Source organism: Tachypleus tridentatus, chromosome 7 (assembly GCF_004210375.1).
Source record: "Tachypleus tridentatus isolate NWPU-2018 chromosome 7, ASM421037v1, whole genome shotgun sequence".
NCBI lineage: Eukaryota > Metazoa > Arthropoda > Merostomata > Xiphosura > Limulidae > Tachypleus > Tachypleus tridentatus.
The window spans coordinates 160,755,414-160,769,112 of record NC_134831.1 but is presented as its reverse complement, the minus strand read 5'-3'; the positions used below and the strand labels follow the sequence as shown (position 1 = coordinate 160,769,112).

Sequence of the window (13,699 nt, the reverse complement as noted above, 5' to 3'; positions counted from 1 at the left end):
AGTTTTTCTGGATACTGGGCCACGTTGGTATTCACAGGAACGAGCTTGCCGACACTGCAGCTAAATCTATCTGCTCTGGCACTGTCACTGCTGTGCCTGTTCCATACATGGACTATGGTCCTGTATTCAAGGCTCGGCTCTGTGCCAGCTGGCAGGCGACTTGGAGTGAACAATGCGAAAACAAGCTTTTCAAAATAAAACCCTGTATTGGACTTTGGCCGTCTTGCTTCCATAAGGAGCAGAAAGAGGAAGTTTTAACTAGACTACACATTGGTCACAGTTTTTTAACTTATTGTTTTCTTTTATCTGGAAATGATGCACCAGTGTGTCAGCCGTGTGACACTCAGATCACAATAAGCCACATTTTACTGTCTTGCCGTCATTACGGTACTCAAAGATGGCACCATTTTAAACATGTTCTGTACTAAGGTTTGTTCATAATGTTACACAATGTTATTGGTGATGGTGACACTGTCCACCTTGTAAGTTTTTAGTTTTTAAAGGCCATTAATCTTTTTAATGCCATTTAAGTTTTTTAATTTATACATTAAACATTTTTTATGTGGTTCCATTTGTTCGATTTGAAATTAGAAAATGGCCATAACGTTAAATAACTTGAAACCAGGACTGGAAAGGCCAACTTAATTTCCTTTTATGAATTTTACTAAATTTACTTTAATGTTACCTATTTACCGGATGTTTGGCGCAGATAGCCTGATGCTTTGTGCCATAAAACACTAATCAACCAACCTTACAGGTTGGATTCACCATCCTATTGGTTGACTTATTCTTTCTTGTTTCCCAATTCCTGTTTCTAGATATTCTCACACCAGATCAATTATCTTGCCTCTTTCATCACACATTGGACAGTGGACAGTGCCACATACATTTCTCATTCAGTATCTTTATCATGTGGCTGTTTATTCATATTTGAGATACTAAATACTACCCGTTGCTTTTATACACACTATAGTTCAACTGTGAGTGGATAAATACAGTTACACATTTTGCTCATTGGATCATGCTCTATGGTGAGTGGTGACTATCCAGCTGTACTAATCCATAAATCTACACTGTACAGCCATTACAGGTCTATAATGCTATTGTTGGGGTAAGATTTTCCAGAAACTGCTCATTGTTTCCTTGCAATGTTTTGCTTCATAAATAAAGTTTATCCCAGATTATACCTATTAGTGAACTATAATGGATAACACAGTGTTGGGATAGCTACCCATCCCTTCAATCATAGTTGAATCAATTAGAACCAGCTCTTTTAAAAGTTGGGTTTCATAGTCATCTATTGTACTTTCTCCAGTGTTGTGTTTCTTCAACCTCTTCACTGTGTTATTGCCTCCCCCATGAAGTGGAGCACAGGATTTCTTGCCACTTTCCAGCTTCTAGCCACTGGAGTGGTAGATCATGGAGGCAATCCTGTGTATGCTCAGTTCTTCTACTCAGTTGAGTATAGAGCAGTAGTGTTTTGTCCATTTAGATGGTGTGATCCATCCTCTTAACATGGAACAGACAAAATATTTCCTACATTGTCTAGTTTTTAACTGGAGATGATCCACCACATACAGTTCACCTCTCCAGCTGGAATTTCTTATTTGACTGTCACCTCAGTGTTGTTTCCCAGGTGGTCTGGTGTAGGATTAAAACAGGACCAGCCAACATAAGTCTTCACATGTGTCTAGTAGAGTTCCTCTTACTGCAAAGTGGACAATAAATTCCAAATGCTGACATGTTTTGACTAAAGTTAACCCACCACATTGTATCCCTGCCTTCCTTCTGGCACCTGAATGTTGGGTTCCAATATGGCTAGGTGTTGGTTGAGTTCTGGATCTGCACCCATGTCCCTTGGCTGTGCTGGTGGTATAGAAACTTTTTTTTTCTGCTTTCTAGTTTTGAGGTGAAAATGGTCCTCCTACCATAGACCAGATGATAAATATCCAATGCCACCTAGTCTGATGTGTGATAGCCTTTCTACATCATTTGATCCAATTGCACATTAGATATGTGTCTTCTTCTGCCTGATTTAGTGAAAATATCTTTACAAAGTGCAAAGAATAAACTTTGTACAGATGTGGTGCAGTCTCCCATAGGTATGTTCCTCTACAGTGAGGTTTCATTCTCCATGGACTAGAATGTAGGACACTAGAAATGCAGAACATTTTGGGATATTATTCTGTATTCACTGAACATAAGACATGGTACCTGGTAAATTTGTCTACTGAAAATAATACTCAAAATTTTGAACAGAATATTTACACCTAAAAATTACCCCAGGTAAGGGTTCTATCCTGTACTCACCAAGATTAAAACAGTAATGATGTCCCAAACATTCTGTTTTTTAGTTTGGTGGAAGAATCGTTTTAGGAAAATGGCTGAGTGTTGACCACCATTTGGCTTGACTCAGTAGTTTATATCAAAAACTGTTTGGCATTATATTTGTGAATGAAATATATTGTTGATTCATGAAGATTTTGTTCATTGTGTTTTAGTACCATTAAGAAATGATAAGACTGTGTAAATTCACAACATTATTTCAAGTTAGAACTTTCATTGTAGGTATCTTTGTATGATGTGTCAAAATTTGGTAGTTTTGTAAAGTTGAATAACTGTGATAACAGTGACCTCATTTTGAATACTCTATAAAGATAAGTCATTCTATGGGTAATTTACTTTTATTAAGAATTATGATGGTATTTATAGTCCTTAAATTTTTAAACTTGCAGAAATTACAAAACATTTTTTAAGTGCTGGTGCAGTGTATCCCCAAATCATGTGAAATATGACTTAGATGCATAAATAACCAAATTTACTTCCAATGACTTGCATATCTGAGGCTTGAAACTTAAACAGAAAGTGACATGTATACTTAATATTTTATTATATAAAGAAAAGACACAATTCATTCAATTGAATGACTGTTTTGAATGGTGAAGACAAAATAATTTATGACTGACAGAATACCTATTACAGTGGTACATAGAGATTCAGACAACCAATTGGATAATGATCACTTACTGCAGTCAATATCACTGGGGAATCACTTCTGAATGTGGATTCTGACATGAAAAAATTCAGGAAAAAGAATATGAAACAACTGCTCTTAGTCATACTCAGTCGCTTTAATACAGAAACATTATCTATTGAAATGAAATTTACTGTTTGTGCTTTGAAAGCAACTGTCATGTTTGAAAAATAGAGGGTATATCAGGATGTTGGATACTAATAATTCCAGTAAATTAGCCAGTACTGTATTTGGTAAATTGTAAAACTGAGTAGTAGCATTTTATGGGTAGTTTACTTAAAAATAATTTTTCAAGCTTAAAAATGTTTTTCTATCACGCTGTTAGCCAAGATTATGCTTTGCCTTACAAACAACCATTATTTAGTCTTTCATTGAAGAATTAACTAGATATCTCTGTTATCCTAAATCACTTCTTTTGAATAAAACTATTCATGATCTTGTGAATAATTAAAACCTTTATTTGATGCATTCTTAGTTAGAGTTGAGGAGTACTTACTTGGCTGACCAATGTATGGAGTCGTCTTGTTACTACCATTGTTAAAATGTATTCATCTAATGGGAAGTTATAGACTGTTATTGTTATCAGTGATAAAGAGAATTCAATTTATTGACAATAATGTACTCTTTGTTGCTGTCCCCTGGAGAAACAGTGGTAAATCTTCGATTTTTACAATGCTAAAATCAGTGGCTCAATTTCCCTTGGTGGACATAGCAGTTAGCTTGATGTGGCTTTGCTATACAAAAATACACACACACTACCAGTGATGAAGAGTTCCCAGTTAGTAGAAGAATAGAAACCTGTTATCACTATCAGTGGCAAAGAGTACTCATATGACACATGTTTGCTATCAGTGGTGAAGAGTACTCAGGTGATGGGGGTGTAGAGTCTTTATTGCTATCAGTGGTGAAGAGTACTCAGGTGATGGGGGTGTAGAGTCCTTGCTCGCTGTCAGTAGTGAAGAGTAGATGACAAAGGTGTAGAGTTTTTATTATTATCAGTAGTAAAGAATAGATTACAGAGGTGTAGAGTCCTTGTTAATGTTGGTGTTTAACAGCTGACGAGTTTTTAAATGGTTGACTCATTCCAAGTAGTAAATTTAAAGGCTCTTTCTTTTTATCTTTTTTTATTTAATTATGTAAACCTTTGTATTTGTTTCAAATCTTTTTATATGTATAATTCATGTTTTGGTTTGTAATTTTGGACTTTAATGAGGCTTGTTTTAATAGGAACTTTAGTTCTATATATGAGTGACTTTTAATTCAGAGTATTTCTTAATTTTGAGCTATATTTAAAGGATCAAACTCTGAATTAATTCTTAGAATAATTGATATAGTGTGGAAGTGCTGCTATGATAAGCCATTTTATTTCCCTGTATGTCTGACCAGAAAACAAAGAAATTAAAAACATTAACTACAGGTTTTATATATTTAATGTACATACAGTGTTTTAACAGTAACTTCATTTTTATAATATAGTTGTTTCTTTTTCCAGTATGATCTCAGTACAGATGTGACAATTTTCCTCCTCCAACGACTGAAAGAAGCCTTGCAAAGAACACAAAACACTCTTTGTGGCAAAATTCATTCCATTTTTGTGAAAGGCTTAGAAGACAGCATACAAAAATCTGCAAAAGCAACTGGTAGTTGACTTATTTTTGAGATAATTTTCTGTTTATAACTCACTTTAACAATTTTGGTGATATTTTTCTTATCACTGTTATCTAGTAATGTTCTTTTTGAAACAGGAAATAATTTTCTAATTTTAAGAATGTATGATTGGAAGTAGAAAAATATTAGACTGCACTTGGTTTTTAATTTTTTTAAATTGTTTTTAAGTCAATAGTTTGGCATTGCTTGTAAATCAACATTTTTGTTGTCACATGTGGTAATTCTAAAATTTCAGTGAAACCTCTTAAATTAAAAAAAAAACTTGCTATAGGCTTTCCTATGTTAGATTAATTTTTATTCTTCTGAAAACAGGCGTATTTATTATTAAACTATTCATTTATTTTATTCGTTTGTTTGCCATTTATGTTTAATCATACTGAAATTAATTTTTTAATTAAAAAAAAAATGTGTTGAAATACAAATCCCCCAAAATTTAACGTTTCTTGGATATTGGCTTAAGTAATGTTTTCTATATAGTTAGGATATCCTATAGTGACATCAAATTATCAAAAGAACTTTTCTCTCAGTAGTTAGACTACTAGATGACAACATATAGGATAGATAATAAAACTGATTGTGATATGGAACATTTGTATTGTCAGTCAAAAAAGTAAGTTACCTGATGTTTTTATAAAAGTAATTAATAATGTTTATTTGCAGATTCTTATCAGGAATTGTTAAAATCACTTGAGCTTTTGTTTTACTGTAAGGATGACTAATTTTCATCAGGAATGAAATAAACATTACTTTTTTGTAGCATACAGTGTAGAATAAGGAAAAAAAAAAGAGAAAATTTACATTGCATTTTGATATAAATTATTGGTTAGTGTATAAAAAGTAAAATCTTTGTTAGTAATTTTTGTATGAACAGCTGGTTCTGCTACACTATAAAGATAACTCAAAATTAATTAATGAAATAAAAATAATTTTTTTTATAAATCTAACTTTTATTTGATTACATTTTTTTGTTTAAAACTAATGATTTTTATTATAGTTTTCAAACAAATCAGAATTTTTTTTAAATAATCTCTCTTGATATCAATCTTGTTTAATTAAGGCATTAACTTCCAAAACATTTTTATGCAAAGGACAAATATTGTGCTACTGATGTGATAAAGCAGTTTAACTTATTACCAAGAGAAACTTTTTGTTTGGAATCTACAATTGTTATAGACTAAAATAAATATTTTTCAAAGTTTTTTTTTACACACTATTAACTATTCTTTCTAGACTTCCATATATAGCCCAAAGTCCCACACTCTTAAGATAGTGTCTTTCAGGCATAATGTTTATTTGCTTTAAAAAATCGTATTATTAGTTCAATTTTTGTGCCAAACATGCCTTTTTAATTTTTGTTGGCATTTTCAATTTTAGCAAGATTTTCTTTTGGTAAATATTTTGCCAGAATAAAAATTCCCATATTTTTCTTTCATATGATTTTATTCTTTTTTCTCTGGTATTGTTTACTTGTCCACTCAAACAAGAATGTATCCACATGGGCTAAATAGCTGTGTCACAGATCCCTGTAGTTTAGGCATCTCCACTTCTGATTTTCAACTGTGGACCAGGAGACTTGGCATCTAGTATCTGTTCAATGAAATTACAACATTTAACCAAATGCCAGGATTAAGTTTTGCTATTGTATCACATTAGTTATATCTGAAGTTGCAATTTTTTAGTAATCTTGAAAATGAGTCCTTCAGGATCCATGTTTTATTCAGTAACCAACCAGGTCATTTTCGGACCCTTTTTCCATTGCTTATTTTAGATCAGAACTTTCAACAGATACAGGTATAGTTCATTACCAAAAAATGACAAACAAAGTAAAACAGTGGAAAGTGTTCAACAGTTGAATTAAATGGTAAACTAATATATGAAATTTTAAAGAGTTAAATATTTATACTTGATTATTGACTTTACTGTGTGAAACTCTGCATTCTTGTGTTCACATTAAATAAATTTCATGATGTCTGTGATTTACTTTCTCTATCACATTCATACAGATTTTGTTATCTTCAATAAATGTAACCTTAATCCCATTATTATATCCATTGTTATTGGATTGTTTCTTTAACACCTGAATGCTTTGTACCTTTAAAATTACTGAAAATGAAGGCACTAAGTGAAGTTATCAGTGTAGATGGATTTCACCAAAAGAACAAGAAACTTTATCAGTAGAAGCATGTGATGAAATCACTAAGTGTTACATTTTACGAACATGATTTATAATACTTTTTTCAGTAAATTCATCATTTACAAGATGGAGGAACACAGTGAAAATGAACATGATTATTACTTACTAGAACTAGATACAGTCACATGGTAGTTATAAGATCTTAATAAACTTTTGATTGTACAAAAAGTTATTTTTTATAGTTTGAAATATTGTGAATTAACTTTTTGGTTTTAACACTGATGATGAAATTTGAAACAATTCCAAAACGTCTATAATTAAGTGTTTTTTCTGTATTACCGTGTTTTTAATATTTATTATTAAACTTATTTTCCGCCTGATGAATCAGTTACTGACCATTTTAAATATCTTAAATTCATTATTCTGGCTAAACCTTTCGGAAATCAGTGGTTGAATGTATATGGAATTTATAGTTTCGAGTTTACTAGCTAATAAGTATTATTACAAGTTGCAGCCTTTACAGTAAGGAATAATATTTTTAGAACAGCTGTAACTTGTAAAAAAAAGTTATTGAATATTCATTGAATTTTTGTTAAAGTCATTTGTGATTGTTGGAGATTTTGATAGGTTTAAATATTAAACTATTAATAATTTTAAACTCCTGAAATAGCCTTCTAATTAACGATTTTTATTATGTTATTTAAGACTTATAACGTAGGTAAATTAATATGTAAAATTATACACTGACTTTTCTCAATGTTAAAATACTTTTATTGCAAGCTTTTGTCCCTTTTACTGGAGATCATCGGGCAACAATGAAGTGAGCGCAAAAATTCGTTAAACTTTGTAACACTATTTTAAAATACGTATCTAGGCGACAATCATAATAACTGACATCTGGTATCAAATGTATTAAATATATAGAATTATAAAGAATATAAATCGAATGTTTCGATATAATAAACGGGAAAAACACAATCACAGGTAATATGTAGAGAAATAAACGTATTTTTAAACTTCAAATAATACATTATAAAGTCATAATTTTACATCAACACCACGATAAATAATATACTTTGTCTTTTATGAGTGGTGTTCATGCAGTACTTAGTAGTTGGTCGCCGTTGTTTTGATTAATACCCATTGGTGGTCCATGTATTGTAATTTCAGTGTTAAAGTACTTGTTTTGGGGTCCAACAGATAGTACAGTTATTTCATTATCATTAAAACGTTTGTTACTTAAGTAAAAATACAGTTATAAACGTATCCCCATTCTCCTGTCCCTGTCACACATAGATAACAATAATAGTGTTTGAAATTTTCTTTTTGTGTGTGTATGTTTGCCGATCGAGAATAAATATCACAAGTTCAGTTATTCCAATACTTCTCATATCTTTATAATCTTTAACGGTTAGCATAGACTTGATTTCTTTTAAATGTGAGAAAGTTTGAAAGACTGTCTAGTACATTTCTAATTACAGACTGAATCATCTTCACTTGAAAAAACTAACGAAACTCAGCCGTATGGATGAACCATTTGTCTCGCATGTGATTATATCGCCATTTAATTTTCTACAGTTCTCCTTTTACGTGAAGGGTAAAATATAAATTTTAAAAATGATAAAATTGTAATTTAATAATAGTAATTGGAGAAATGAGTAGTCGGTGTCAATTTAATAAGAAAAACGTTCGTGCAAGAGAATTTAATTTATTACGTTTCTGTGTTCTGTTAATTTTTCAAATCCAGTTTATATCACTTTAATACGTTTTCCATTTTCAAACTGTTTATAGATCCGCTTCGTCAGTATTCCTTCTAACAATAATTTTGCTAACGTGATCTACGCAATACGTACGTAATTTGAATCTCTTTATATTCTAAGCCTTTTCTCTGTGCCCTACACTAGTACAGCGGTAAATCTACGGCTTTACAACACTAATATAAGGGGTTCGATTCATCTCAGTGGGCACAGCAGATAGCCCGATGTGGCTTTGCTACAAGAAGAACACGATTTTTTCTGTCTAACACCGTTTAAACTACTTGATGAAGGCCTATCCGAAATCTTGCAATTAATAGTAAAACTTTTGATATAGATGTGTATTTTACCAGTTTTAAACACTTGTTTTTACATTTCTTTAATATGATTGGCCGAAAGCTTCTCGTGGTATGAAAATATTCCCAATTGCTTAGACCAGTGATGGCGAACCTATGGCACATGAAAAAATTTTGTTGGCACACAGCCTCCAGTATCGTCTCTTGATTCTTTAAACCCTAACGCTAACTCATAATAAATAAATGTATATATAATAATAATCATTATTGCCAAATGCAGCAGCGAATTATTTTCTCCATCTCGGGAGCAGTGAAAAGTGTTTGCAGGAGATGTCTCACGCCCTTTTGGCGCCAGCTTTGCAGTTGCGGGAACATGTAACATCGGATGACACGTTTTGTATTCCTAGCAGACTCAGTGTACACATCGGTAATTGAGTAAAAATGGAATTAAACTGTTAGTATTGGCTTTGCTCTGCTTATATTTTTCTCCTGTTGTTTGTGAGTAAATAATATTTTTTTTTAATTTCGCGCAAAGCTACACGAGGGCTATCTGCTCTAGCCGTCTCTAATTTAGCAGTGCAAGACGAGAGGGAAGGCAGCTAATCATTACTACCCATCGCCAACTCTTGGGCTACTCTTTTGCCAGTGCATAGTGGAATTGATTGTACATTATAACGCTCCCACGGCTGAAAGGGCGAGCATGTTTGGTGCGACCGGGATTCGAACCCGCAACCATTAAGGCCATGCCGGGCCTTACTAGATATTTAGTGATAATAATGGTAAATATGCATTTATTAGTTTGTCCAGAAATAAAGGTCATTTTTGAACTGCGAAGTTTGGAAAATTATAAACCAGTGTTGTAAAACATGCTTTAATCAAAATAAGCACCATTTGCTCCAACACACTTTTGCCAACGTGTAACGATGCTATTTATGTCCCTGCTGTAGAAATCAGAGTTGCTATGGTCAGTGAATTCCCTGAAAGCTTCTACTGCAACTGCCTGGTTTTGAAAGCGTTTATTGTTCAAAAGGTTGTCAAAGTGCTTAAAAAATGAAAATCTGTAGGGGAAGATCTGAGTAATAAGATGGATAAGGCAGAACCTTGATTCCCAATTCATTCAATTTTTGAGGTCTCATCCTTGACAGATCTCATAAAGCTGATTATTTGTTGATTTTCAGTCAGCTCATGAGGAACCCACTTATCCAACTTTTTCGTCTTTCCAGTTGCACTCAAATAGTTGTCAATACTTTAATCTCCATGTCGAAACCTTTGGAACCAACACTGAACTATATGTTCAGTAACAGATGTATGACCGAATACCTGGTTAATGTTTCGCGTAGTTTGAAGTCATAGACAAAAATTAGACGAAAATCTTTCTTGTCCATGTTGCCTTGGGAGGTGCAAAACTAACTCGGAGTAGAATTGAAATAGTAGACAATTAGGACACCTTGTAAACAAAAAACGTTGGATTAAACCAACCAACGATAAGTTAATCAATAATCAGCTTCTAAATGTCATCGTGAGAATTCCGACATTTATTTCTGGATAACCTAATATTTTTTGCAGTAAATATATGAATTATATTGTTAAAATTATGATATTTGGTGTGGCATGCGTATATTTTTTATCAGTTAGTTAATTATAGATTTATCTTTATGTCAATGACATACATTTTTATTTGCTGTATGTTATGGTAAGTTAAATTATCGTATTTAAGTTAATTGGCGAGATATTTTTAAATAGTATTTACCCCTTTTCAACTTGTCCGCTTAACCAGCAAAGAAACAAAAACGTTCAAATGGAAGGAGTAACAGAAAAAAATTTTCAAGAATCGTTGACACAAAGATTTGTCATGATCAAAAAGGGTGGTTTAAGTGTTATGCATCTTATGTTCTGAAACAGTGGTGTGCAGGACTTCTTCTGTAAAGCAGTATTATGAAACTGTTCATAAATGGCTTTGTGATAAGAGTAAGCAAGAACAAAAACTACACATTTTTCGAGAAGTCAGCAACATCAGGCAGTCAAATGTTTTGATGAAATTTGTTTCAGGTAGTTCCAATGTAATTGCTGCTAGTTTTGAGATTTCAAAGATTATTGCTCAACATGGAAACCATGTAGTGATGGGGAGTATATTAAAGAATCATGGCCATAATGTGCTCCTTTCATTTTTGACGGTTTTCCAAAAAAAACAAACTTATTCAGTGTATTAAGGAATTGCCAGTGAGTAGAAACACGATACAAAATAGAATATATATTAAAGATGGAATAAACGTAGCATAACAGGTAACACAAAACATATTGGTTCATGTAAATTGCTTTCCATTTGTCATTGATGTTACATCATCATCTAAGATAGCCGTTATTGCTCAATTTTGTAGGAGTAATGAAATCTGCGAAGAACTGGTTAATTGAAATATATAAGGCGGTAGTAAACGAATTATCCAATAGACAGGTTGACCTTTCAAAAATAGTTTCCGTGACAACTGATGGTGCACCCAACATGATTGGTAAAAAAGTAGGTTTTGTAAATCTGTTTGCACAGTATGTTGGACATCCAATGCTAGGCTTTCATTGTATTATACACGAGGCTTTGTGTGCAAAAGCTGGCCTTAAAGAGCTGGAAGAAGTGATGGAAATTGTAACCAAGGTATTTAATTTTATTTATACGCATGCTCTTTTGAAAAGATAATTTTAGAATTTACTGAGAAAGGCGAATTTGGTGTACATCGGACTGCTTATGTACGACATTGTTCGTTGGCTAAGTAGAGGTTCTGTCCTTAAACGATTTTTTAAGTATTTGAATAAAATCCATCTGTTTTTGACAAATTAAAAATCTTGTGAAGAATTATCTAATGTTGTGTGGATTTGTAGATTGATTTTTTACAGATTTTTCCTCACATTTAAATGACTTGAACACCAAATTGCAGGGAGCTGGCAAAGCACATGATGTTATGTTTGATAATATAAAGCTTTTGAAACGAAAGTGAAAATTTTTAAATGTGATATTTACAATGGCACTTTTAAATATTTCCCAAGCCTGAAAAAACCACGACAGATCTTGAAATTCATGAGAACACACATTTGGAGCTTGCAAATGTAATTTTCAAGCATCATTCAACTTTTGAACAATTTTCTTTAAGATTTAGTAAGTTCAAGTTATTTGAAGAAACTGCAAAATCCATAAGGTATGCAGACAGTTTAACGTTAGACAAACTGAATTTGGAAATGTTCGAGTGGATCGACTTAGATAATTTTGAAATGCAATTGATCGATTTACGAAGCAACTCAATTCGGAGGCAAAATTTTGTCGACTTAAGAGCTGAACTAGAAAATATAGAAAGAGATCAGTTAGTTACTGGAATAACACAGAAGATGAGGTTCTGAAACTTTGGAATTCTATTCCTGAAACTTTTGATTCTCTGAAAAATGTTGCAATGGCAGAAGTAACAGCATTTTCAACAACATTTATACGAGTCATTATTTTCAATGATGAACTTCATGAAGTGTAATTATAGGAATAGACTTGCTGATGTAACCAGTGCTGCATGCATAGCTCTCAAAACAACCAAATACAAGCTTGATATAAAATATCTGTGATCGTTGGTGCCGCAGCAGTATTCTCACTAAGAGTAAAATATGCTTATTTTCCTTTGTTTTTTTTATTTTTTTACGTTACATAATATGAACCAAAGTTTATTTTACAATTTTTTTTTCTATTAATAGTAAACCAATGATTAAACTTAAATAAGCAAGAAGACTCCCTTTTTCCTGAAAGTCCATTATTATTGTTACTAATTTATTAGCGTCGCGCTAAACACGCTCGTCCTCCCAGCCGTGGGGGCGTATAATGTGACGGTCAATCCCACTATTCGTTGGTAAAAGAGTAGCCCAAGAGTTGGCGGTGGGTGGTGATGACTAGCTGCCTTCCCTCTAGTCTTACACTGCAAAATTAGGGACGGCTAGCACAGATAGCCCTCGAGTAGCTTTGTGCGAAATTCCAAAACAAACTAATTTATTAATTTTATTTGTGGGTATTACTATAGTTATAAATAACATGCAACTCCTAACCCAGTTTCATTTAAAATAATTCAGAATAATAATAAATGATAATCTGAGCACAAGATAATTTTTTTTGGCATGCACTCTCAAAAAGTTTGCCAACCTGGCCTAGGCTATTATGCATTCGTACCTCGCAGAATAAATTTTAAAACGTTTTTTGGCGTTTTATTTTTGTAAAATATGTAAATTAAATGTTCAAATGCCTCGTATAGAGTGAGATTTAAGCTACTCACAGACGAAGCGTTGCAGAATCGTTTAGGCAACAGAACTTTGCAGAAGTTTCAAACACGAGGAAAAACACTGATTCGTTTGGCTACATTTGCAAATATATTGTCGAAATATATTGCCAACACTGAGCAAATCTTATGTTAAGATTATATATTTGCATAGTTTATATAGTCGTTGGTATGATTGCATGATGATGAGGGACATATTTTGAAAATCATATTGATTCTTCAAATGAGATCAAAATCTTCAATGTAATGTTTAACTTTTATATATACATGTAGGCTGAAGAATGTAAACTCAATACAGATTTTGTTAAAATTGAAATCAGAAAAGAGTAGAAGAAAACGACTATCGATTGGCGATTTCGGGCGACATTTGTTGTCATCATAACCATTAGATAATTCTTCAACGTGGCCTTTGCTGAATGTAAAGGGGTGCAAATCATACAATTGCAGGGGGTCTCATTTAAGTGATGTGAAGAGAGGAAATAGTTTATTTTACATCTAAAACAGTTACACTGATATTT

The 13,699-nt window shown here is 32.6% G+C and overlaps 1 protein-coding gene across 1 annotated transcript in view; it reads left to right on the top strand.

Annotated features, from left to right (window-relative positions):
• Window positions 1-6,132, top strand: part of LOC143257038 (glucoside xylosyltransferase 1-like) — a 36,448-nt gene extending 30,316 nt beyond the window's left edge. The window contains exon 8 of the mRNA XM_076515132.1: window positions 4,527-6,132. Within this exon, the coding sequence (XP_076371247.1) occupies window positions 4,527-4,682 (156 nt within the window). The 3' untranslated portion in view covers window positions 4,683-6,132. The remainder of the gene's footprint in view (window positions 1-4,526) is intronic.
• Window positions 6,133-13,699: the final 7,567 nt, after the last annotated feature.